Raw genomic sequence first — 24,521 nt, 5'->3', positions numbered from 1 at the left:
TGCCCATCATCTTTTCTGCTTGTTTACCCCTATATTTGTAATATCCAGGTATTCTACTCGCCTCCTCTCACTCTCCCCCCCTTATTTACTTTATGGAGAGCGATGAGTCGATCTATCCACTAATTGAACCCTTCCTCGATTTCTGTCGATACTCTAAGTACCACTGTATGTATATCAGCCGCTTTGCCGAAATCAGAAGCCAAATAATAATCTCCGGGATTACGGAACAAAAGCTGTCGCGCAAGCGGTGTCTTGGTCGTTATGATATCTGCATTTTAGGATGGCAGGTGTGGGCTAGAAAGGGTGTGCACTTCATGAACAATTATCTGCATATTTATCACTGATATGTACACATTTGATGAGAGTGACTGCAAGGTGCGACTGTTCTGTTCTTCAATCGAACTCGTTGCTACAGCATTTCAGAGAACGTGGTGTATGTATGTTGAGATACGACGACTGGACCTACGGAAATTTGAAATTTCATGGAAAGCGCGGCCCGACACGTGATAGCTCCTATTGATCAACGTGTCCTCGTTAAAGAGTTATTGTCGCACTCCCAGGCAGTCTGCGCCGTACTCACACTTGCTTCTTGTCTGTCTACCATTCACCGACAGCACCTCTTCTTCTAGTTTAACAATGTCCTGGATCTCGGAGCTGTCAGGCGGCCAACCACCTCCCAAATTCGTCGACAATTCCACCGACAAAGTCAAGGATCCTTCAATTCCGGGAAGGATGGTTTCCACTAAATCCGCAAACCGACCTTTCCTTGCGTACGTACCCCCCGTGTTGCACGAGCAAAAAGGACCCGCGGACCTGACATGCTGCATTTAATGTAGGCACAGAGAATACCGCGAAAAGCAGGAGGCGTTGCATGCCGCCTGGCTCGAGAAGAAGAAGATTCACGACGAAAAGATCGCTAAGGGCGAAAAGGTCGAACCCCTGGAACCTGATCCCACGGCCGTGCAGGAAGTGGGGCTTCTAGGTCTCCTCAAGTTCATTGTCATTGTCCTAGTCTGCATCGCGCTTGCGGGCAAGTTCTTCACTGGGAGTTTTATGTGGGAAAGTAATAGCAAATGGCTCAAACTCGACACCTACTTTGCCTCAGTGCGTAATTGCCGTTTTTTTTTCTGTATCCTCGAGGACAATGCACTGATTCTGTTCTAGCCCCATCAACGGCTATTTTCAGAGAAATTTTTGGCAGAATTCAATGGAAAAGACGGCAGACCCTTATACTTGGCCGTAAGTAGGGTCGTCGTCGCTGTTATCTTTGCGCGTTTGCCGGTAACATCAATAATATTAGATTGATGGGGACGTTTTCGACGTTTCAAAGGGAAAGGCATACCAGCCAGGTGGATCTTATCATCATTTGTATGTATTTTTCTTTTTCCATGTCTTTCATGTTTCGTTAAATGTTTGCTTGTTTTTCTTTTAATCTCGCAATGTAGCGTTGGTATTGATGCAGCGCGTGCTTTCGGTACGGGTTGCTTCCAAACGCACCGCACTCATGATACCCGTGGAATGTCAGAAAAGGAATTAGCCGTGAGCAATCTAAAATGTTTATTTTGTGTTCCTGATTGTCATCTGACTTGACACCTTCTAGAGCCTCGCTCACTGGAAAAAGTTTTACGCAGAACACAAGGACTATGTTAAAGTAGGCAGGGTCAACCACCCACCTATTGACCCTTCCACGCCTATACCTGAGCACTGCGATCCTAAGAAAGCAAAGGCTGCCAAAGAGGCCGAAGAGAAGAAGAGGAAAGCAGAGGAAAAGGAGAAGAACAACGCCAAGAAGCCGGAGCATGAAGAGCTTTAATTAATGGTCCTCGGTAATATATTGCATATGTATGTATCATAAAAGAAATGTTCATATACGCCTAGACATAACCGTCATATTGTCCTAACTGGCATATTCACTAGGAGTTCGACATCTAACCACAAACCTAGATTATAAACACCAACTCGTTGTCGACATAAGATAGACGGCAAATTGGGGGACAGGTCATTAAGCCTTCAGATACGGTTAGTAAGATGCATGTACAGAAATATAATTTATTACCTGTGGAGGCGCCCCATGGGTGATAAAATAGTTCTTGACTAATGGGAAATCCGACATGGCGGCATCGACCATACAGGAAAACGGCATATTGCCCGTATATCTTGCTACGATGATGTTACCGCGCCATGCATGCTCGGCTCTGAAAGAACCTCCTTGAATTTCACGGATAGTTCTATTGATAGGGAATGGCATATTGTCTCGAGAGACTGTAGGATAGAAAATGATGTACGGGAGGGCGAATGTGCGGTTCATGCCGTCGAGCGCTTCGATGAGCTATGAATAGAAAGACGGATCTGCAAAGGCACGAAAACTCTAGAAAGGAGCGGACAGACCTGGTATCTCCAAGCTCTGGAGCCATAGCCTTCGGCTATCTGGAGAATTTATTAAGTGTATGAGCTTCTGCAGGGTGCGAAATACGAGAACGGAGATTACATACATAATCCATATAGACCTCTGGGTGAGGCATACGAGAAGGGGGGGAAGCGTTAGAGTCCATAGGGCTAGAATACCGTCAGTAGGCAATCAGATTCGGCCCGTAACCAAAAAAAATAACAATACTTTACCTAGTCATAAGTTGGACGATTGAGGGTGGCCGACCTGTTGAAGTAGCTTGGTGAGCATCGAGTTCCGCGTCAAAGAAAAAGAACCTTACCGTCAGAAGGGAAAAGAATAGCATCGTAATTGACAGTAAATTGAGACATTCTTGATTAACTGAGGACAAAGATTTCAGCGAGATTGGCGTGAAAGTTGGAAGCGATCTATACCTTGAAAAAAATACGCGATGCAATATAAAAGGCGGAGCCCTTAGTCTGTACGATGTAGATCGAGGATATTAGGTCTATTGTCGACTGAGGAGAGGAGAACAGGATGAGGGTTTTTGGCTTGACGAAGGCGGCATCTTATAAAGCTTTTGGTTGTGGGTAATGAGGACGGCATGTTGTTCTAATGGACGCCAAAACTAGAAGGTAGGTGTATCAAACCATCCTCAGTGTTAGGGCACATGAGGTGATCTATGAAGTCACATTCATAGTGGGCCACCTAGAGTATTCGTAACTCATAGAAAACAGACCAACGCAATTTGTTTGAAGCCAATGATGCGCCAATCAGTCAACAAAGAACATCTAGATCAAAAGGGAGCATGCAGGGTGTCTGACAGGTTGTGGGCGCAGATGAAGATAATAGTGCCCGACAGAACTCTTTTTCAACGTTGCACAGTGGAATCATTCCCGGAACTGCGACAGAAGGTATTTGGGGTGCCAGCATTGACTCCGTCGTATTGGAAATACGGAGATCTTGCATTCCATTCATAGAAATGATTTACAGCCAGAGCACGCCCGCAAAGGTTGTGTATACACCACGAGAGATCTCATCTGCGCAGTATAAAGTAATTGTGTGTTGTCGTTAGAGGTGAACAACTCAGCAACTCCGCCCATTGTGTCTGGTTGTGACCGGGCCATTGCCCGCAACTTGCCGTAACAAACATCAGTACCAGTTACGGCACTGATGTTCAGGTCTGGCCGTTTACTGTTTGCTGTGTGAAATTCTAACCTGCAGCATTTAGACTGGCGTCTATTCTTTGCCACAGACTCGACGTCTAGGTATCTCAAAACGCCTCAAATAATGTTTAGACGGTATAAGGCGGGCTTTGAAATTCTACTTTTCTCTTGTCAAAACAATTCCGAACACTGGTCTTCCCCTTTTATCCATCGCAACTTACAGTACCAATAATTGTGTGGTCTAGTCCCAACAACTGAACAGAAACCTGGATAAGTTTTGCCACTAAAACTTGAATCCTCCGGGCCTGGAACCTCGTTTTTACATTACTCTTCCTTTTTCAGGCCTGGGAAACGAAGGTAGGCAAATGTTGTGTATTCAAGAAGATTTACAGAATCCTCCCTTCTGGATTTCGCCATCATGATTGTCGTTTGATAAGGTGGATATCGGGGGACACACACCTGATGCCGATTCGTCGAACGCCCAAACTACATACGAGCACATTGTGGATCACTTGTAATTGGCCTTGGTATCTTTCTTCCCCCTTTCCTTGGGTTTGTACATAGAACACATACACGAGGCCTTTGATGTGAACGACTATGACAGCGAAGAATTGGCCCAGAACGATTCGTGCGACTTACTCATGGCTTGGAGTCGGATGGATCTCTGGTTTTGCACCCCGCGATTATGATTTTGGGCAGAAGAAGGTTTTCTCATGGAAATAGGACATTCATATGGGTAAGATATCCAGATTTTATTGTATAACGTTCGATTTTTCTTATCTTCACCCTCCTAGCACACCTTTCCGAGCTTTCCTCATTGGTATTCCCGGGCCCGAGTATCCTTTTGTTCTTTCAAAATGACTTCAATCCACAACTATGCATGGCTTCTTCCAATATTTTTATATGCTGATAAATTACTTTCCAGAAAGGAATGCCTTCCCGTTTGGTAGACCGTACTTACCTATTCGATTGGTGCCTTGGGCACGTTGCAGACTTCGATGGCTGTTGTTGTGAGTGTTCTTTAGATGAGACAACCTGTAAATGGTTTCTCGACGTCGATATTATGATGAAACCTACAATTACACGAGAAGGTTCATTTAACCCCTGGTGTCTAGTTCGGCGATTGAGACAAATTTACAATTTCTAGATGCGCTCCCATACAGTGTGAGATGACAGGACAATCCAAAGCCACTCAGCCATAATCGGCGTTGTGTATCCTTTAACTTTTGGGTAATGTAGGATCCACAATTGTTCTTAACGGCCTCCGAGGGTTTGAGTGTGCTGGCTTGCTGAGGCACTTTTGTGATTCCACATCGTCTAACAGTACACCAATGATACACCACGTTTTAGATCTGTAAACTCCACCGATCTTTTTATTTACTAATATCCGTCCAGGCAGCGGTACTGCTGAGATTTTGGGATCTTAGCAGAGCTGAAAGGTATACGGCACGCGTCATTGCGGTTCACTGTTGCGATTCCTTCCATTTTTTCTCGCGGTAGAAGGCAATGACGTTCCAATTTTGACCCTTAAATATCGTTTTCTGCCGCGGAAACAATAGTGCAATTTACTTTCAACGGAATGGATAAATAAGTCTCTTACAACCATACTCAGATGTAGCAAACGAGTATCGCCTACATCCATCACTATTGTAATGCATATATTCCACTGGAAATTCAATTGAATTCTATGACAATATTTCAGACTAGCTGTAAAATGCAGTGTAAAATTTGCGCTGATTTTTGAGCGGTTTCTGATACGCATTGGACACCAGACTCACTACAAACGAGTTTCAACTTGGTTTATCAAAGGCCACGCTTTCTGATTACATTTAATCAATTCAACATGCTCTATAAAGGCGTAGTAGGTGTCGTGAGGGTGAATTCTATACACGCTTCAAGTGTAAAGTAGAAAGATTTAGAGGTTGGCCTATTGTTGGCCCGTGAAGATGTTTACTAATTAGTAAGGTCAAGTTTAGTGTGCGAATTTGAACAGCGTGATTTGTTGTGGTTTTGACGCGTCTTGCTGCTGAAACGATCACTGGCACCGGCTTCCTCAACTCATCCTAAGTTTTCGAAACCCACTTAGAGCTGTATCTAACAGCTTTACATCATGGATGACTATCTCGTCGTCTCGACACACCTTTCCGCTTTGGATTCAACCTCAGCATCGACTGTTATTGTTCCAACAACGCGACGAAATGCACCTTTGGCAGTGGTCCCAGACTCAGACCTACCTCTCGAACATGCAACAAGCAGCTCAGTACTTACAACCACTGCGACAGGAACAATCCTTATGCGTGTTATACACGGTGGATTGATTGTGGAACTCGTCTCTTTGTCAACGCCAGTTCCACCACTCCGATTTGTGCTACCAGCAGCTATCATTCCAACACCCTCTTTGTTTCTTTTCGAGGAGTCCGAAATTCACATTATCTTGATTACTGAAATAGGTTCATTGTTTCGACTTATCATTCCTATTGACGGGCTCAAGTTGTGGACCGACCAAGCGGACAATATATGGCCAAGGGAATACTACGTTCAAAATCTACCCACTGAGCATGCCCAAGAATGCTCTGTACATGCTCTCGGAACGCATTCTGTAGCTGTCAGTCTGCCTAGCGGCGTTCTTCTCAGACTTGAAGCGGAAACTATGGGATACGACGTACATGACGGTATGCCTTCTCTTGACAGTCAGGCGTGAGCTTGAGCTTACTGACATATTTATACTTCAGATGAAGAATGGACGGAAACAGTATCACATCATGGCTCATTCCTTTCGTCATTGACTTCGTTCCTTCCCATACATTCCTCTTCCCCCAACGCGTCCGACATCATATCTATGTCTTCTCATCCATGGCCAACAGATATCGGAAGTATTTGGACCCTTTCTCGAGATCGTACTCTTAGAATGTGGAAAGCTAGGCTTGGTTGCGTTACTTCAAAGATGCTCCCTGCTTCACCCAATATGAAGGAACCTTCTACAAGTGCTTCTGCTAGTGCAAAGTATCTTCTTCTCGATGCAGAACGACAAAACCTTGTCAAAGTTTTTTCGGTTGCTTCCGAAGATGAAACCAGACTCGATGTCTATGTCTTGGTGTTTATCCCTACCCCTTCTTCGACATCAGGTGGATTCTTCTGCCTTCTTGACACTTCCACTGACCACTTTGTTGAGGTGGGCATTATCGAATGTCCCAGAAACACGGCACATTGTCATCTTCAGGACTTCACCGTTAGTGGAAATAATTTATACGCCCTTTGGGATCGACAAGGACAATCGGTTGTAGAAAGAACAACAATAAACTTCGAACTACTACTCTCCCACGACCTCGCACCTACGATATGGAAAACATCAGAATATATGCAGCAATCCGAACTCACTCCAACGAATATGGAAGAACAATTGCTTTTGCCTGGATCTTTAACCGAGAAATTCCTCTCCGCAATTATGAAACCAGGTGTATTTTCTTCGCTTACGCTGCGAACAGCTCTAGACCGATACATCGAAGCTTGCTTAACTCTCCCAGGACCACAACCACCGCAACTCAGCGCTGTTTACTCAAGCCTATGCGAAAACATTGCCGCTGTTGTCGGCTGTACTGTTACTTTGAATCGCGATCACCAAACAGGTGGTTTCCAACATGCAAATTATTGGACTGCCTTGAAGAGAGACTGGGAGGGTTTCGTAGCTAGATGTCGTGAAATAGAGCGGAGTGCCAGATGGCCGCTCGCCATCGCGGCTCAGGGCCCACAAGGTGTGATTGTGGTTGAACGAGAAAGAGTAGGTTCCTTGGTTGTCGAAGATGTTCCGATATCTCTATGTCGTATGCTTCAATGCGACCAACCTCCTCATGCGCAGTATGACTTATTTGCGATTATCTGGGCGCTGCGTTCAAAATTAGGCCCTCAGATTTTGTCGAGTTTGGAGAGTCGAGTGGTGGATATAATGCATCAAGAAATTGCCTTTTCTTTTGCGGAGATTCTGCAAGATCAGGCCCGTCGAATTGCTTTTGTAGAGAATCTGGAAGAAGGTGCCGCTAGTTGGTTCGTTGGACGACTTCAAAGCGTTGCAGACCTCGACCGGGCAACTCGTAATGCACTTGATGCTATTGGAGGGCTCGATCTCGCCATTAAAAAGGAATACACAGACACTGAGCTCTTGCACCCTCCTCCATCGTCACAGTGGTTGAGGTCTCAGTCAGCCGCTTTCACGACTATCACGGTTGAGGCCAGGTATGACCTTTGCCTATGTCTCATCATTCTTCTTTTCTTTTGCTCCGAGGAATTATCTGGTTGGGATGCATCTCTTCTAGCTGAAGTCTTTGCCGTATTTCGAGGGCTAGCTATTCTTCGCTATATCAGTAGTCAACCTGCTGAAACCCAGATGAGCCGTGGTCAAGTTGATGTGACCTCTCCAGATGACGTTGCAACCCAGTTGCGCAACATGAACGTTTCGAAAAACAAGACTCAAGTTGCTTCGAAATCCTCTTTGGTGTATCTGCTTTCTCAATCACCCCCTCCCGATGGTATCGCATCGGCAGCCCACAACTTTTTGGATTCCACAGGTCTCCTTCAATCTATTTCGCCTGCGCATGCTACTAGGCATGAAATTCTTTTCTGCGAAAAAGTGAGGACACTAGGGTTCAGTGGGGTTACTTCCGAGCTATTATCTTGGCTACCACGGACCCCTGGTGCCACTTATCTTCAGTCACAGGTATTTTTGAGTCAAGGGAGAATTGACGATGCCTCCCAGTTGCTAGAAAGCCTAGCAGGAGCTTTTGGTAGGCGAATCCCCCTCAATTTCTTTTCAGGATGCTTACGTACCTACAGGTGTCAACAATATTACATTGGAAGATGCAGAGGCCTTGTCGGCTGTGCTTCCCAACTCACAATTGATAGACTCACAGTATTCTTTCTATCTTTTTGCTGCCGATCTCTTCAAAAATGGCTACGTATATCACGAGGCCTACTTTTCCCAGCTGGCTATTCGAGTTGCACCTCCTAGCGCAGATACAACATCCCTCTGGAACACTGTTGTGAAAGGTTTGACAGATCTAGCTCTGTACGATGATGCCTATGCTGCTGCTATGGCAACCCCATTTGAAAATGAGTCTGTCTGCTTACTTATCACCATCGGGCGTTTACTCACAAAGGTTTGTTCAGAAAACGAGAATTAGCTACCCAATTGGCCGTTCGAATGTGCGAAGGGAATGCAGTAGCTAAACTTATGTCCTTCGATTTTTCCGGCATCGCCAGTGAAGTCGAAGCAGCGCTGGCTTTCAAAGCTCGGAATACCGATCCACGCATCCAACCTTGTTACTCTAGGATTCTATATACCTGGCATATTCGCAGAGGGGATTATCGCAACGGTTGGTGTTATTCATATGAATAGTTTTTTCATTTAGACATATTTTTGACGTAACTGTTCCTATCTTAGCTTCATTATCGATGTTTCAGCGTGCAAGAAAGTTGCGAGACGTCATTTCCGATTCTACATCTTTCATTGCTTTGGCCGAAGATCAATTGGAGTCACTATCGGTGGCCATTAATGCTCTCAATCTTGTGGAAGATAAATCAGCTTGGATTTTGATGCCAGCCATTCCAGACCCCGTATGCTCTCATGTTCTTCATCAACATTTCCCTCTTAACAGGTTTTATCAGACTGGAAAACGACAGAAGGTGTCGAAACATATACCGGAATCTAAATTTGTCACAGGCAAATATGACGCTGAGATCATATCTCTGGCCGAGATGGAATACGAATATATTCTTCTTCGTGCTCAAATTGACATAATTAAACGAGATCCTTCGATTCTTTCATCTCCGGGTTAGAAATTAGTAACCTTTTCTCTAAGGCATACTGATCTCACTATTCTTTCTAGAATACCTTTTACCCCCAGCTTTGATTGTGATGAGACTTGCCCAGGCAAACCAGTATACGCAAGCAATGGCCACCGCCAGAAGTCTGAAGGTCGATATGACAGATGTTTTTATCCACTTGACAAATCAGTGCATACGCCTCACTACAAATCCCGGTTCACTAATGTATGGCATCTTTGCGTTTTGTTGTGAACATCACTAAAGCTCCCTTTCAACCAAGCCGAGAAGATACTTCTGGATGGCTTTTGACAGATATTGCGGCATCCTGGCAAGGAGCTCCATCTGATCGTGGATGGCGATATCTACAACAATCCCTCAAGCGTCACGATGGTCATGAAAATGACTATCGATATACTAAGGCGTCATTTGAGACTATTCTGAGTGTCGGTAAATCCTCAGCATCACCTCCATGGCTGATCGACTCTTTGGAGGTAGGTGGAGCAACCTTATTTGTTTAGCATTCTTCTGAAATGCCACATAGAAATACCAGCCTGAGTACCTTATCCGAATCAGCCTTAAATATGAAAACATTGCCGACGCTGTGAACTTCACTTACGCCCTAGTTTTGAAGGTGAATTTGTTTTTGTATCTTTGTCATTATCCATGTATCTTATTTGCGTTTCTTTCAAGTCGGATAAACATGTGTCCAGAGAATCATCGAGAGATGCATCTTCTACTTGGCTTCCATATGCACTGATCGACCAAGTGCTTATTGCTGCTGATGCTCAGATTACCCATCCTCAACATTTGACACAGTTGAAAACGGCCCTCAATAATCGAATAAAACGTATGCAAAAATTTAGCCAGAACGTCTCATAGCGTTGTATCTGTCGGTCAAACTATTACTGTCTTCGTTTTTTGTCATTGCTGGAATGCCTGTTGTAACTAATTCATTGAAGTCTCCCACATTCCCATTCATTGCTCCTCGAAAATCATTGAGTATACATATTGATACTGTCTACAGCTACATGGTTCGTTTGGGTATTGTAAGAAAATATGATGAACCGATAAGTGGCGTCTACGAGTGGATTGATACATGTGGTTCAAAAAAAAAACAAATAATATGGAGCAGCAATGAGATGATAACAACTTCACCCAAATGACAAGAAAGCATGTCAATGACAAATAAAAAGAAGAAAAACTGGCAACAGATACATGCAAAAAACTGTCCCTATGAACCCTGTAGATGCCTACTTGATTGCCCTTCTGTCCGAGTGCTGTCCAAAAATTGAGACCACTCCGCATGCCCGAAGCCAACAGCGGCACCCCACATGGCATCTTCAACCTGAACGTATGAATATCGATTTGGATCATACATCTGTTGTGACTGATGAGACATATTGTTCGGTGGGTTATTGTACGTCTGATATGTTGGTGTAGGCGTCAGGTTTTGTGAATGTGGGCTGACCATCTGCGGCTGATTCTGCGGAGAGTGAATGTTCTGTCCTCCATGTCCCTGCGGCAAAGGATGTGACTGCTGTGGATGATTTTGATATAGAGTGGTAGCAGCATTGCGGATAGAAGGAACAGAATTATGAGGTTGATCATAAGAGTGTTGCGGAAGGGCAGGTATCACTGGCATCGGAGGGCTTACCGAACTGGAATTCGCGGGCGAACTCATGGCGCCCCTTGCACCAGGCGAATCACCGAACCGCCGGGGATCGTGCGAATCGTGGTACGGGAAAGCCAACTTACGCACTGTACCGAGGACGTGCGCGCGCTTCTTCTCTCGGCTCTCTACAGACTCGAGCGGGAAATCCGGTGAATATAAAGGACAGAGCGCGTTCAAGATGTCGAGGGCTTTATCAGCAACCACAATACCTCTAGCTTGTTCTAAAGTTGTTATAGCTTTGCGGATACTCGCCCTGAAAAGACCAGCACCTGGCTGATCAGGGTTTGCTATGAGTTGGAACGAAAAAAACATCGCGGCCGAGAAACAGTGGAAAGGTTGCCAATTCATGTGCCCTGGTACAGCCAGTGATGAATTTGCCAGAAAATCGGGACGAGACTGGCCAACCATGGTGATCAGTTTGTCCGCAGCACTGACAGCGATTTCTAAGCTTTGGGCCGACTTGGCAGGATCAACGGTGGGCACTTTGCTACTGTTCGAAGGATTTGTACTGGCACTTGCGTAAGGACGGTGAAGGGTGAAGCGGATATGATAGTACGAAGTTCGAATAATCACGCTTTGAACACCTAATCTGCGTACGGCAACACTGGGAGAAGCTAGACTTCGGGCTACACGGAATTCATCCATGTCCAACTCCGGCGGCAAGGTCTCCATCCACTGGGTAAGAGCACGATCGTTAGCCTGCACACTATCATAAGAGACCGGACGAATGGAAACAGCGTCATCCATAATATCTCCAAGAATGAAAGCAAGGCGGAACAACGCAATATTCGGAAGGTATAAACGTCCCGTCTTGTCGAGAGCGGGGTCACAATATGTTGGTAATTGAGTATCGAAGTGGTGCGATGCGATCGATAAAGGCCTTCCGAACAAAAAGGCTTGCCAACTAATCGGAATGGAAATCAATCAACAAGTCAGAATCCAACCGGAAATAGGGTGCAGAAAACGCTGACCGCTCTAGCAAGATGATATGCCACCACGCCCACCGCCGGCGTTCGGCGACGTCCCGATGCATTCTCCATTTTCCGGGGTCGCGGTGAAGACCCATAGCGGTGCCAATGGTGACCAATTCCCCCGTAACGTGCCAGATTTCCTCGCTGTCGGTCTTCGCTAGACTGTGAAAATGAGTACGTACAAGCAAAAGTTCCACAAGCTCTAGTGTGTATGTCCTCGATTCTGAGGTGTGTTTTTGCAGCGATGTGGTGGAAACCTCAAAGAATTTGATTCCGATTTCTTCATGCGTCTCGTTGAACTTGTCAAGTAGAGCATGTTGAGTTGGTAAGTAATGTGTCGCTATTGCCATCAATGCGCAAGCGGTTGATAGCACAACACGGTCGGGTTTGACGCCACTTTTGTATTTCTCCCATTGGTGTGTGAAGGTGGTCTGGTTGACGTGCCGATAAATCCAGTTGCAATATTCAAAATAGTAATCGAGTAGGCCGTCGATAATCTCGAGAGTAGGTAGGAGAGAGAGTAGGTCGCGGTCATAATCTTGAGTGACAGAAGCAAAATCATCGCTGACACGATCCTGACTATGTTGACGACTATGAGCATCCGAGTCTTCGGAGTCGCGACCTTCGTTCTAAACACAATATTCTTTTACATCACACAAGAGCAAAACAAAAATGAGGTTTACCATTATAAGATGGGTAGCGGCACTTGTTGGTCCCGCATATAGTCCACCCTGGACCTGACTGCCCAGCATGCCAATTGCTGAGGCACTTTTTTCTGTAACATCCGCCTCAACTGTCTCTTTCTTCGGCACGACCAATGCATGTGCGTCGCTCGGTCTCCGCTGAGGGGCGTTCGATCTCTGGTTTGGGAAAACGTAGGCCTCAAGAAGTGAGATGGAATGGCGCAGGCGTGCGATCTCCTGGGCAGGATCGATGCGGGTATATGTACTAGTGGCAGTTAAAAGGGCAAGGCTGAGCTGTGGACTGAATACAATCAAAGGACAGGTGACTAACGGTTGATCATCTCCGCGGGTGTGAGGATCGCTGCCTTCATGGGCTCTGGCATCTTGATAGCACATTGCAGACGTGCCTAAAAGGTTATGTTAGATCCCCCTACCGATAAACATGGGAGCCGCAAGGCGAGCAAATGACATGCCTCTGAGGACACACGACGAGCACGGACGATTCCTGCGAAATAGGACGAATGAGCACGCTGCAGAGTCATAACCAGACAGAAAAAAGGGACCTGTCGCATTTGAGCTTGCTATTCCGACAGGGCTCGCAGTTGATAGCCTTGCGAGCGCGTTTTGTGGGAGGCCTGCCATCTGCAGGCTGCTCGCCGACGCCAGGGGTGGGTGAGGTCCTTCCGCGGACGACGCCAATGGTGGTGGACCTGCTTGGCTTTGGACGGACGATGGGGGGAGAGGCGGAGGGCCTGAGATGGAGGTTGTCGGACATGGGGATGGTAATGGCTAAGAGCAAGGAGGGTATTACAATACAAAGTTGTCAAACATCTTGTCATCAAGCTGGCCAATGCAAATCCATCGTTTTCTTCTCATCAATATTCATTTTATACGCTCTCATCTCCAATAGTCCGTGAGACCTCCATCAAACAGGGAGCCATGGAACTTTTACAGGAGACGCCAATCTTATCCATATCGCCTGACTTGAAGCTCGGCCTTGCTGCGGCCCACACCCCCGACCATCCATCTACAACTATTACAATCTATTGCCAAGTCTAAAATACCAATCACTGATCCACCAATCCACCCTCTGAGCGCTTATAATAGGTCTTTCTTGGCCTCTTTCAACTCTCATATCCTCCTCCATCTCCTCCACTGTCCAATCATACCACTTTTGGCAAATTTTCTTCTATTGCCGTCTCCTGACAGCCATGGCTCCAGTATCGCTCGGATCCATATCTAAAAATAGTCCTCAGCCCAGGGGTTTTAACTTATACCCACTTGTCTCTCGACGATGTTGAAAGAAAGATATGCCGCCGGGACGACCAGATGGTCTTATATCACAGGGTTCCGTCCAGCAAGCTATCTCTCTCCCGTCTCGGTCAGATGCTGCTCTCAAGCATCGTTCTCTCGTATATCTCATGCTGCTCTGCACACTGTGTGGCGTATTGTCGGCTTTCGAGGTTAGAATTGGGCATGTTTTTCTCTCCCTATCACCTGCATTCAAACAATGAACTCGACAAGCAAGAGCAAGTACGTACATGGGGTTGCGTCCTGCCCGGGTGATTAGGAAGCCTATTCCAGCGCCATTAGTGTTGTGGCGAGAAATGTAATAAGATTACTTCAGACGTTCCACCTTCAACCCGCAAAAGGAGACCGCACATCGCTTTCACAGGTGACCCGGTGATAACCGTTCAGCTAAGTTAAAAAAGACAAGAGAAGTTATAGTTAGAGCCCATACGCGAGACATGGTGATGGAAGCCACCGTAAAGGCCGTGAGCATATCCAAGACCATCACAAGTTTAACCAAATGTATAGAGCTTGCAGAGCTCGCCACCCAGCAATGAGGCCACTGGCGTTCGCATGATACGACATACTGCCAGTGGTCCTATAACCTTTAAAGCGAGCTTGTATGTAAAATGCTGAAGTAGATTATACTCACCTCCTTCCAGTCAAAAAGAAATCTCATGGTCCAACAGAGTTCAAATGATTGGCTTTCGTTCAGAGAATTTAATACAATGCTCCAGTACATGCTGCATAGACTGCTCCATGTCTCTTTATTTGGGAGCCAAGCCAGCTAAGCTTGGTGTTTCGATTGTGCAGTCAATGACAATCTGAAAAGACAAATAGATACCAATGGCATACCTGGGTTCGATGATGACGGCGCCACATAAGACAAAATAACGACTGTGTCGGTAAACCCTAGGAAATGAAGGGCAATAGAGACGATTTAACACCCATCTCAGACAGACTCAGCAAAGAGAGATTCATTCAGAACACGACATTGGGGATAGTGTCACTTGCTGGCGACTCCGAGTTAAGTATCCATAAATATATATATCGCTTTTAAGGGAAGGATCATAACGTCGCAGAACGACGATGTGGGGCCCTTGCTGGATGTGGAAATATGCCCTATGCGACAAGGGCATCACGATTATTCTGACCAGGGCGGGCAGCAGGGTCGCCCGACCTGAGTCCTATATTTTTAGGTCTGTGGGACCTCTCCAAGGAGATAGAATGGCCGACTACCGAATACACACACTACCAAGCGGTCCAAGCTGAAGATGACCATGGACATTCAACAAAAATAAATTTAAAAAATCAGTAGAAGCTCGCAATGGACCTCCCGATTCAGCATATTCAATTGCAGGAACAGACTCCCACCTCGCCTCCATCTACTTGAACCTCGCCTTCCAAAAATACAGGGCACTCATGTGGCGAGTCGGCTGCTTTCGCTTTAGCGTCATTGCCTGCCACCAGATGGAACTCATATCGGATGCAGAAGAGGGGATATCCTGTACACAGAAATGAAACTAGAATCACCGTTGCGCTATGATGACATCCTGTTGCTCCTCAGAAGTTGTGCAAAGTGCGGATGTACATCATCACCGTTGTTTGGAATCAAGTCGCGACTTGCAAGGTCTCGCCTTCGCGAGGTTAATATCAATGAACAGGTTGGATACATCTCCAATTTCACGTTGACAAAGACGGCGCAAACAGTTCCATCGGTACGCGCAAAAATATGTCCGCAGGTTTACTGTAATCGCCATGATGCGTTGATTCATGGCGTTCAGTGGGATTTGTTCCGTTGGTGTTACATGACATGGTGTGGATAAGATGTCGGTGTTTTGAGTGGACATATTTGCATGTCTTACGCGTGGTCGAAAACACAGCTACATCGCAAAGAGGCCGAAGAGGAGGGAGGATTAGCAGTCGGCAAGATGGACGCCAAGTTTCAACAGACGCCAAAATCGTAGCCAATGTCGCGTACCCATCTTACGTAAAAGGGCATTTCGCTCGGGCTTCCTACTCTACACAACTGCGGGTTTATACTTTGGAGTGACTGGTGAGTACACAACCGGAATATTCCAGACATTAGACTACTCCAAGGATTAGAACGTTCAGCTTCTAATCCGACCCTGCAAAGTTCAAAATAATTGTTTGGCAACTCTACGTTACAATTAAGCGATAGAAATACACGCGCTTACACCGTTAGCCCTGCTCTTCGGGATCAAAAAACCCTTTAGCAAATGGAGAATCGATCCCGCGAGTGTATAGGATACCTATACGATCCTGCATTTGTAGGTTAATCCGGCTAATCCTTTTGATGCGCCCACTTGCCCTCCGCCTTAAGCATTACAAAGCAACAAAATACCGACATTACAGGTGAAGTTGAAAGCCTTGAAATAGTTGTGGTTGTGGTTTTGAAAACATGAGAACACATTGATAATTTCACAGACCTGGACCAGCTGAGTGCCCTCTTCAGATGTGAGCAAAGCACTGTGAGGAGCAAAAGGCGTCAAGGTAAAAGACCCCCCGGCGCACGCATGCATATGGGCCTTCAACCAAATAAAACACCCTGTTGAATAATAGTGTTTGGAATTGCCGGGTGTCCTGTACAGTAATGTTCAAGGAAGTCCTCTTTAGCGACAATACCTCCCGTCATTTGGTGATACCATCTAGCACAGCCAGCCCAGAATATAATTAACCTCCCTCGACCCGCTGAAGTGTTAACGACAAGTCGTTCGCCAACCAACTCGGTGTAGAATGACGTTGCCCGTATAAATGCCCCTTCCAGCGCTTTCAGTGACAATTTATTTAAGACAGAATATATAAGCGCCCAGAGACCGGTTACAACAACAATGTCATATAAAAGCGTAAACTTGTGCAGGCAGAATAATGGGTGCATAGCCAGATAGACGCGATAGAATTGGAAAATATTCAAAGTCGCCTCAAGTAAAGTCATTAAGCATTAAGCCTTCAGCGCTTCAGCCGCCAAATCAATGGGTGAACCTAAGTGCTAAGATCACACACGAGCCAATTTCTACCCAAGTCGAGCGCGGAGGGGCAATTAAAACAAGATATTCACAAAGTGAACGCAGGGCTGGCTAAAGGGGTAGTGAGTCACATGAAATTTTGATTATGGCGAGGTATGGCGACAGAGATTCATAGGTGCTGAAAACGCAAATAAGCATATCTTAACTGGTCAATCATTACCGCACACCTTCAATGCACACACTAGAGTACACATAGTCCCCGTCATGGCTGACCGAGACATGTATCGATCCTATCTTCTCCTTATTTTCAGAGCGAAAAGGATGGTAACTAACAAACGGCTTTTGCCTCTGAGCTGATAATCCATGATAGGATACTTCTTTCCAAGAGGGACGAGTAATAGGATACATCGCTTTGTATGTCGATTCTTTTACACTCCATCTATAAAAACAATTAGTTGGAGTAAAACATGATACCATAATCGTTACCTGACTGCCAAAAACCGAGCGCGGTGTGATATTGAAACTAATCCCAGAGATTGCCATTCACTCAACTCTTCGTTAGAGAGAATCCTTGCAGCAAAACGATCGCCATGATTACGAGTTAAGATAGAAGTTATCCGAGGAACATGAACAAGGTCGACACCTATTCCAAGGATCGTCATTAGGGACAAGAACACTCCCTATTAGTCAGATGGACAATGGCTGGTGAAAGCTTGGTTCGGAGGTTGTTGACAAATAGACGTGTTGAATCCGATCAATATGCCAAGGAATTTATTTCTGATCAGACAGACACAGACAGATTGCTGAGAAAAATAAGTTGAACGTTGGTCTCCAGAGTGGTTAAATTCCCAAAGAGCTCCCGATTTCGTCAACTAAGATGCCAACTGATCTGATCTACGTTGCTGCAGCTTGCAATAGGTTCAACCAGGCAGGCGATGTCTCTCCGTCCACCTCGTTAATCGCTTTTGGGTCGTCCAGCTTGGTGGCACTTTGGGATCTCAGTGTAAGGATCATTTACTGTTATTTGCCCACATATCTAACTGCTACACAGAGTCCAGACGATAATGGAGTAATGAAAACACTGCCAGACTTCAAGGGCTCAATAACTTGTGTCAAATTTCTGGCGAACGAAATTTTGATAGCTGCCAATGAAGCTGGAATGTTAAATTGCTGGAGGAAAAAATCCTTGGACTCTGAGGTATACATCTTTCATTATACTGAAGGAAACTGCTAATCATGACCGGGTGCATTCTAGTGGACCCTTACTTCAACGGATCAAGCTCATTCAGCGTCGATATCTACTCTCTCTGTTCAGGGAGCCCGTATCGTAACAGGGTCTTCGGATTCTTCAATCAAAATATGGAAATACACCCAGGGTGTAGATAAAGGTAATGCATTGTTCCTGATTTTATTGATCCTCAATTTGAGATTCTCATCCAGATGATATTATCGAGTCACAGACAATTCAACTTAAAGGAAAATATCCTCTTATCTCATCTATGGCATATCTACCGCAAACAAACGGTCAGAAAATATTTTTAATACTTTCCTCCGGACCATACCTTATGCCTCTACAGTGTCGATCTTGGCAGTCGGTGGAACCGATACATTCGTGCGGTTATGGGTCTGCTCGGATGATGAGGTACATCCCATTCAATATATTGATCGAATATAAATCTAATTAACGTGGATAGTATCTATTATCTGCTACGCTAGCTGGCCATGAAGATTGGATTCGAAGTTTGGCTTTTAAGAGTCCAGGAACCGAAGATGCTCCATTAATATTGGCATCAGGCTCTCAAGATGCCACTATCAGGCTTTGGAACATAGAGCCGTGGAAAAAGACCACAAATTCCAAGGATAAGATTCGATCATCCGAAGCAATAGATGTACTTTTGGATACCTTTGAGGATTCTCTGGGTGATCTCGGAGAGAACGAAGAAGGAGGTAGACAAATATCGCTCAAGCACCACATTTTAACCGTCAAGGTCGACTCAGAAAGGTTTGGCACCCACTATATTACAACAGATTCAAATTAATCCGTACATGATAGTTCACAGCAATTTTCAGTCACCTTTGATGCTCTTCTAGTGGGACATGAAGCCGGCGTTACTTCTCTCTCATGGCGTCGCGATATATCCACAATTCCCACTCTGCTATCAACCTCTACGGATTCATCCGTCATTCTTTGGTCGCCTTCGAGCATTAATTCATCTATAGATGCATCAGCTTCTATTTGGATTAACCGTCAACGATTTGGTGACGTTGGGGGACAAAGGCTTGGTGGTTTTGTTGGAGGTCTTTGGGCACGGGATAGTCTCGAAGTTTTAGCCTGGGGTTGGGCGGGAGGTTGGAGGAGATGGTCATGTAGCTCACCTACGATGGTTGAACCTGCTGATGAAAAGTGGAATGAAATAGGCGCGATTTCTGGCCACAGTGGGCCCATTAAAGGTCTTGACTGGAGTCCGGATGGAAAATATATTATCACAACAGGGTAATAGTGTTATTCCTTTCGATGAGTTCATTGACCTTACTTCCTCATTGTTTAGTCTCGATCAAACCACACGAATCCATGGACCAGTTCACAATTCAGCAAACAAGACATCATGGCATGAAATCGCTCGACCTCAAGTTCATGGATACGACCTGCTAAATGTGGTGTTTGTGAATCCATTGAAATTTGCTAGTATAGCAGACGAAAAAGTTGTTCGAGTGTTTGAAGCCCCTCGTGGGTTTGTGCAATTGACAGAAAAACTTGGCGTTGCCCAGTTTTCTGAAGAAGAGGTAGGAATCAAATTTGAATGTATGAATTTACTTGTTAAACGATTATTGCAGCACAAACGGCCCGTAGGCGCAAATGTACCGGCTTTGGGGTTATCTAACAAAGCAATCAGCGAAGGTTAATTCACTCCTCAAAATTTTAATTTCTTCGAACACGAATAACGACACGGTTTTAAACTGACAGGACCTCAAGAATTGGTTGGAAACGTAGATCTTTCCAGGAGGCCATTTGAGGGAGAGCTCGCTTCTATTACACTATGGCCTGAAACAGAAAAAGTCTTTGGACATGGATACGAGGTACGTTTTATCACGTTCCGGTATCAATATTCGCATTAAGATTAAATTTAGTCTATAACACTGGGTATTTCGAGTTCAAGAGAACTTATTGCAACAGCCTGTAAATCGACCAGCGCTGAGCATGCAGTCGTTCGTGTTTACGACACCAAGAATTACAAAACAGTCGGCGAGCCTCTTCACGGGCATATTCTAACCGTTACGCGGATAGCTTTCAGCCCCGATGACAGGCATATTTTAACAGTATCGAGAGATCGTTCGTGGAGACTTTTCCAGGTTCAACAATCAGGAGGTTGGATTTCATTTGTGATGATTAGCGCTTCTAGATCTGACTACTTCATTAAAAGGTTATGTTCCTGTCGCGGCTGATAAATCTCATGGTCGCATCATCTGGGATTGCGCATGGTCAGCAGAAGGTGACATTTTCGTCACTGTATCTCGCGACAAGACAGTGCGTTATCGCATGCATTCATCCAATATATCCGACTGAAAGGAATGTACAGGCAAAGATTTGGCAGCAGACAGACGACAGTTGGAAGGCAGTAACGACTATCAAGTTAGCCCAGCCTGGTACTGCAGTAGCGATCGCTCCGGCGAGGGATGGAAAAAGGTATGTTACCTACCTAAATGATATCTCAACGCAAATTTCATTCCTGTATATTCAGACGAATGGCAATCGGACAAGAAAATGGTGAAATTTTGATATACTCCGGCATCACAAGTTCTGCAAATTGGGTGCACGATGAGACTATCAGCTCAAGGTAAATGTCATTCCACGAAGCAACATTGACAGATTTGGGGTAACATTTTTGTGCAGGGTAGCACACGTTACTCACATTCATCGAATGGCATGGCGTCCATCATCTCAAGGTTCACCTGAAGAACTGGCAACATGTAGTGAAGATGGTACATTGAGGATCTTAATAGTTCGGTCGGGTGAATTAGACGGCTCCAACTAACTATTGAACTAAAAATACGAAATGGAACTTCTTATACAGTGTGTATGGACAAATGACTACACCAAACGAGAACAATAGGGAAACATCTGGGAATAGCGGCAGTGTGGGTGCTATGTAAGGGTATAGAACACCAATGAATAGTGCAACTTCGCAAAAAGGAACAACATAAAAACAGCGAATGCAAGCATAGTAATGATACAATGAGACGTTAGCTCGTAATTCAGAGAATGTCACGGAGATTCATCGGGACTTCAGGCTGGAAAGTAAAAGGTTAGACCTGAACTAGTAAAAGCCTTAGTGGTATCACTTACGCATTTGATTCTGATTCAGATAATTTGGTCAGTAAAAGATTTTGGGGTGGAAAACAACTGGTTGCACATACTTGTAATAACATTCTATAGATCGTAACATTTCAACATCTCCGCCAGTGGCTGTAACGAAATTGACCACGACCCCAGCGCGAGAATACGCAGAAGCAATTGCAGAAGAAACCCTGATGAATATGTATAAGCTTTCAGAATCACGTACTACATGAATAAACTGACCGGTTGGAATATTCTTCCACAGCTTTTGGTAGATCTGCCAAGCAAAGTTAACATTTAAAAAAATAGGGTGATAGAGAGGACAGGTCAAACCATAATTGATGACCAGAGGAACATGCGGAACTTCATTGTTCTTCAATTGGATGTCATACACAACCAATACTTTCGTGTTTGGTTGCCGCATAATAACAGAGGAAGAATTTCTAAACTTGTTCAAAGCCGTGGCACGCGTAGGAGCATTCATGTCGCCATGCTGATAGCACGAAGGTGAGTCAAAACAAAATAAACTAGAATTACCACTGCACCGGACTCACAAGTGGAATGGCTTCCAATCCTCGACTTGCCAGCTTGTACACCACAGAGTCCAGGGCCGTCATACCGCCAACATAAACAATGGCCTGATTAACTTCGACGTCATCAAAGATGTCTGCAAGTGCGTCAAGTTTCCATTCACGAGCTTGTGTGGTTTCGGCGCTTGATGCACTTCTTCCGGATCCAATGATTCCAAGTCCTCCTCCAGCTGTAGAAGCCATTGGGTCAGATCTTCCACCAGCGGTAAATGCCAGGTAAAGGTAAAATTGGCGCAGACCACGAGAACCTTGGCTGGTTTCAGGATTCACGACATTACCATCGCGGCGAACGAGGACTCGAACTGGCTCTCGCAGTTGTATAGCGGTAGCAAGATTTAGGACGTCCTGAGGAACCGTGTTGGAGAATAGTGCTGTTTGCCGTTCAATGGGTTGAGGAACAGCTGTTGAAGCGCCTTCAGACGGATTTGGCGATGGAACTGCAGCAGAAAACCTTCGGCCAGAATTCGAAGCCTGGACTGGGAATGGGGGTATCACTGGATTGCCTGGTTCGAATGGTGAAGTAAAAGTAGTCTGAGACACTGGCGCGGGTAAAGCAGGTGCTGTAGTTACAGTGGGTGTATTCATGGATAATGGCCGAGAGCGAGGAGGAGGGAGTAATTTTACAATGTTGAAGACAAATTCATGGAGGTTACGAGCGATTAGCTGGTCGACTTCATCGAGGACAAGGAAGCGGACTTCGGATCCGACAAGCCCACCAGGAGATGTAAACAGAGCGTGGAGTTTCTGAGGGGTGCCGCAAATAATGTGAGGCATATTCTGCTGCAATGATCGGAGTTCTTGGGTGAGGTCGGCCCCTGGAGAGGCGGCACCCACTCCTAAAGCAGATTTGACCCCAATAGGACCGCCTAAATCACGAATCATGCGCTGAGCTTGGGTCGCTTGGTCGACAGTTGTAGAAACCAAAATAACGACAGGTCCACGAAGGGGACGAGTGCCCATATTGGTTACCGCTACTTGGATCGCTGGTATAACATAAGCTGCGATTCGCTCTTGAGTAGGCGGTGCTTGCGCTATGATATCAGAACCTCGTAAAAGAAAGGGTAGTGCGCGTTGTTGTATTTTGTTGGGTGGACCAACACTAATTACCTTGAATCAGACTACTACTTAATAGAAGATAAACTTTGCTTACCCGAATTTTCCGAGAGATATGAGAAGCTCTGGAGCCAGAGAAAGTTGATCCCACTTCGACACCATCGGGCCATTATCGCGAGAGCCACCGACCCAACTATCGCCCTGTGGATCAATTACCTGTAGTAGAAGCAGGATTAAACATTACATTAAATGATAGGAGGTCAGAGATACTTACACCAGAAGAGTCTCGTCGAGCCAAACTCGAGACTGATCGACGCTTATCGCGAATAGCGACTTCTTGACGGCCGAGACCTTGGTCGGGCGAGCGTACAGGAAGTTCTAAGTTGCCAGCAGACCAAGTACGCATGGGTGGGTTGGGTTGGCGAGGGGCAGGCCTCAAATCAGGGCGATTTGGCAAGCCAACACCAAGCATCGATGTCGAATTTACGGGTGGCAATGATTGATTGGGTGCCAGCTCCATTTGAGGAGTGTTCAAGCTCACAATAGAGCCATTTCGCCCATCAGAAGCGTTATTTTGCATCTGAAGAGCTAGCAGTGTTCCGACAGAGGATGTCAGGACATTCAACCTTTGAGAAATTGAAGACATATCATCCGAGGTTGAAGCCTGATTGGGTGCGATATTTCCCATAGACGGGCGATGCTTATTGACAGTCAGAGGTGCGGAGTTACTCGCAAATGGGTCTTTGAATTCCGGTTGGGTGTTGTTGACTCCGCTAGCAAGGGCGCGTTCGACTAACATGTCGACTTTGTGGCTAATGCTGATCAGATCGCGGTGTATCTGGGACGTGTTATATTCACATCGAATAAGTCTGTCTCGAATGTCGCTGATCAAGGGTGACGCCTTGAGTTGGGCCTCGAAATTCTGCACCTGAAGGTCTGCAGCTGTTGTGATCCGACTGTTTGAATCTTGAGAGGATACCGGAGAAGACGACGTATACGCGACTCCAGAGATAGAACCTAGGCCCGTAGAGAAACCGAATGGGTTAGTTGTCGCAGGGTCCAGCGCCCGTTGTTGTTGCTGCTGGATTGTGTAGAAGGATGAGCCGGGTGTCTTATGACCGCTTTCAGGGGCCTGGTCTTCTTCGATATGCCCTGGTGATTGGGTGTCTTCTCTTTCCGCCAGAGTGCCCAATGTCCCAATCATACTGCCTTCTCTCGTGAGTCGCGCCTCAACAGCTGGATACGGTTTCCCGGCATCGGCCTGTCGAATGGTCGGTGACTGACGCTGAATGTCGCGTGGCCCCGGGGACGACTGATGGCGCGGTTCCTGAATCCCACTTTCTGCAGGACTGGGGGAAGACCTGACTGAGCGGAATTCGGTAGGCGCGACTGACTGGAAAGAAAGAGCTGAACTGCGATCTTGCTCGCGGAAAGAGGGGGCGGTATGTTGTCCAAAGACTGCACCAGTGCCTCGTTCGTCGTCGGAGCCACGATACCCTCCGGGAAAGAAGGGCATGGAAGCAGGGTTCAGAGCAGCGCTCCTCGCCATGACTGTGAACTAAAGAGGTGG

The 24,521-nt window shown here is 45.9% G+C and overlaps 7 protein-coding genes across 7 annotated transcripts; 3 read left to right on the top strand and 4 right to left on the bottom strand.

The window, feature by feature from the left end:
• Positions 1–636: 636 nt before the first annotated feature.
• Positions 637–1,813, top strand: JR316_0004554 (Neuferricin; the record flags this gene model as incomplete). Its single annotated transcript, XM_047890318.1, has 6 exons — positions 637–770; positions 837–1,104; positions 1,165–1,239; positions 1,301–1,368; positions 1,446–1,539; positions 1,601–1,813. The coding sequence occupies 6 exons, from the start codon at positions 637–639 to the stop codon at positions 1,811–1,813; spliced, it is 852 nt and encodes a 283-aa protein (XP_047750079.1).
• A 189-nt stretch (positions 1,814–2,002) lies between these two features.
• JR316_0004553 (uncharacterized protein) lies at positions 2,003–2,757 on the bottom strand (the record flags this gene model as incomplete). Its single annotated transcript, XM_047890317.1, has 6 exons — positions 2,003–2,008; positions 2,057–2,329; positions 2,389–2,427; positions 2,493–2,556; positions 2,620–2,653; positions 2,709–2,757. The coding sequence occupies 6 exons, from the start codon at positions 2,755–2,757 to the stop codon at positions 2,003–2,005; spliced, it is 465 nt and encodes a 154-aa protein (XP_047750078.1).
• A 2,905-nt stretch (positions 2,758–5,662) lies between these two features.
• JR316_0004552 (Nuclear pore complex protein Nup160) lies at positions 5,663–10,248 on the top strand (the record flags this gene model as incomplete). Its single annotated transcript, XM_047890316.1, has 10 exons — positions 5,663–6,224; positions 6,285–8,330; positions 8,380–8,659; positions 8,713–8,918; positions 8,987–9,159; positions 9,211–9,376; positions 9,432–9,594; positions 9,650–9,860; positions 9,911–10,000; positions 10,060–10,248. The coding sequence occupies 10 exons, from the start codon at positions 5,663–5,665 to the stop codon at positions 10,246–10,248; spliced, it is 4,086 nt and encodes a 1,361-aa protein (XP_047750077.1).
• Positions 10,249–10,600: 352 nt separating this feature from the next.
• JR316_0004551 (Fusarisetin A cluster transcription factor fsa6) lies at positions 10,601–13,470 on the bottom strand (the record flags this gene model as incomplete). Its single annotated transcript, XM_047890315.1, has 6 exons — positions 10,601–11,945; positions 12,013–12,641; positions 12,696–12,960; positions 13,027–13,102; positions 13,169–13,200; positions 13,259–13,470. 6 exons carry the CDS (start codon positions 13,468–13,470, stop codon positions 10,601–10,603), a joined length of 2,559 nt encoding a protein of 852 aa, XP_047750076.1.
• Positions 13,471–17,115: 3,645 nt separating this feature from the next.
• Positions 17,116–17,634, bottom strand: JR316_0004550 (Holo-[acyl-carrier-protein] synthase; the record flags this gene model as incomplete). The annotated part of the gene is made up of 3 exons (XM_047890314.1): positions 17,116–17,150; positions 17,200–17,411; positions 17,459–17,634. The coding sequence occupies 3 exons, from the start codon at positions 17,632–17,634 to the stop codon at positions 17,116–17,118; spliced, it is 423 nt and encodes a 140-aa protein (XP_047750075.1).
• Positions 17,635–17,849: 215 nt separating this feature from the next.
• On the top strand, positions 17,850–21,006 carry JR316_0004549 (Elongator complex protein 2; the record flags this gene model as incomplete). Its single annotated transcript, XM_047890313.1, has 15 exons — positions 17,850–17,975; positions 18,024–18,170; positions 18,228–18,360; positions 18,413–18,496; positions 18,550–18,614; positions 18,667–18,974; positions 19,026–19,466; positions 19,522–19,756; positions 19,808–19,871; positions 19,947–20,050; positions 20,102–20,339; positions 20,395–20,498; positions 20,551–20,657; positions 20,713–20,808; positions 20,865–21,006. The coding sequence occupies 15 exons, from the start codon at positions 17,850–17,852 to the stop codon at positions 21,004–21,006; spliced, it is 2,394 nt and encodes a 797-aa protein (XP_047750074.1).
• Positions 21,007–21,226: 220 nt separating this feature from the next.
• Positions 21,227–24,500, bottom strand: JR316_0004548 (ATP-dependent RNA helicase eIF4A; the record flags this gene model as incomplete). The annotated part of the gene is made up of 8 exons (XM_047890312.1): positions 21,227–21,262; positions 21,318–21,327; positions 21,389–21,499; positions 21,552–21,585; positions 21,642–21,801; positions 21,863–22,997; positions 23,049–23,167; positions 23,226–24,500. 8 exons carry the CDS (start codon positions 24,498–24,500, stop codon positions 21,227–21,229), a joined length of 2,880 nt encoding a protein of 959 aa, XP_047750073.1.
• Positions 24,501–24,521: the final 21 nt, after the last annotated feature.

The sequence above is a fragment of the Psilocybe cubensis genome, chromosome 4, assembly GCF_017499595.1.
Source record: "Psilocybe cubensis strain MGC-MH-2018 chromosome 4, whole genome shotgun sequence".
Lineage (NCBI taxonomy): Eukaryota > Fungi > Basidiomycota > Agaricomycetes > Agaricales > Agrocybaceae > Psilocybe > Psilocybe cubensis.
Note: the sequence above shows the minus strand (reverse complement) of the source record. Positions and strands in the feature narration are given on the sequence as shown.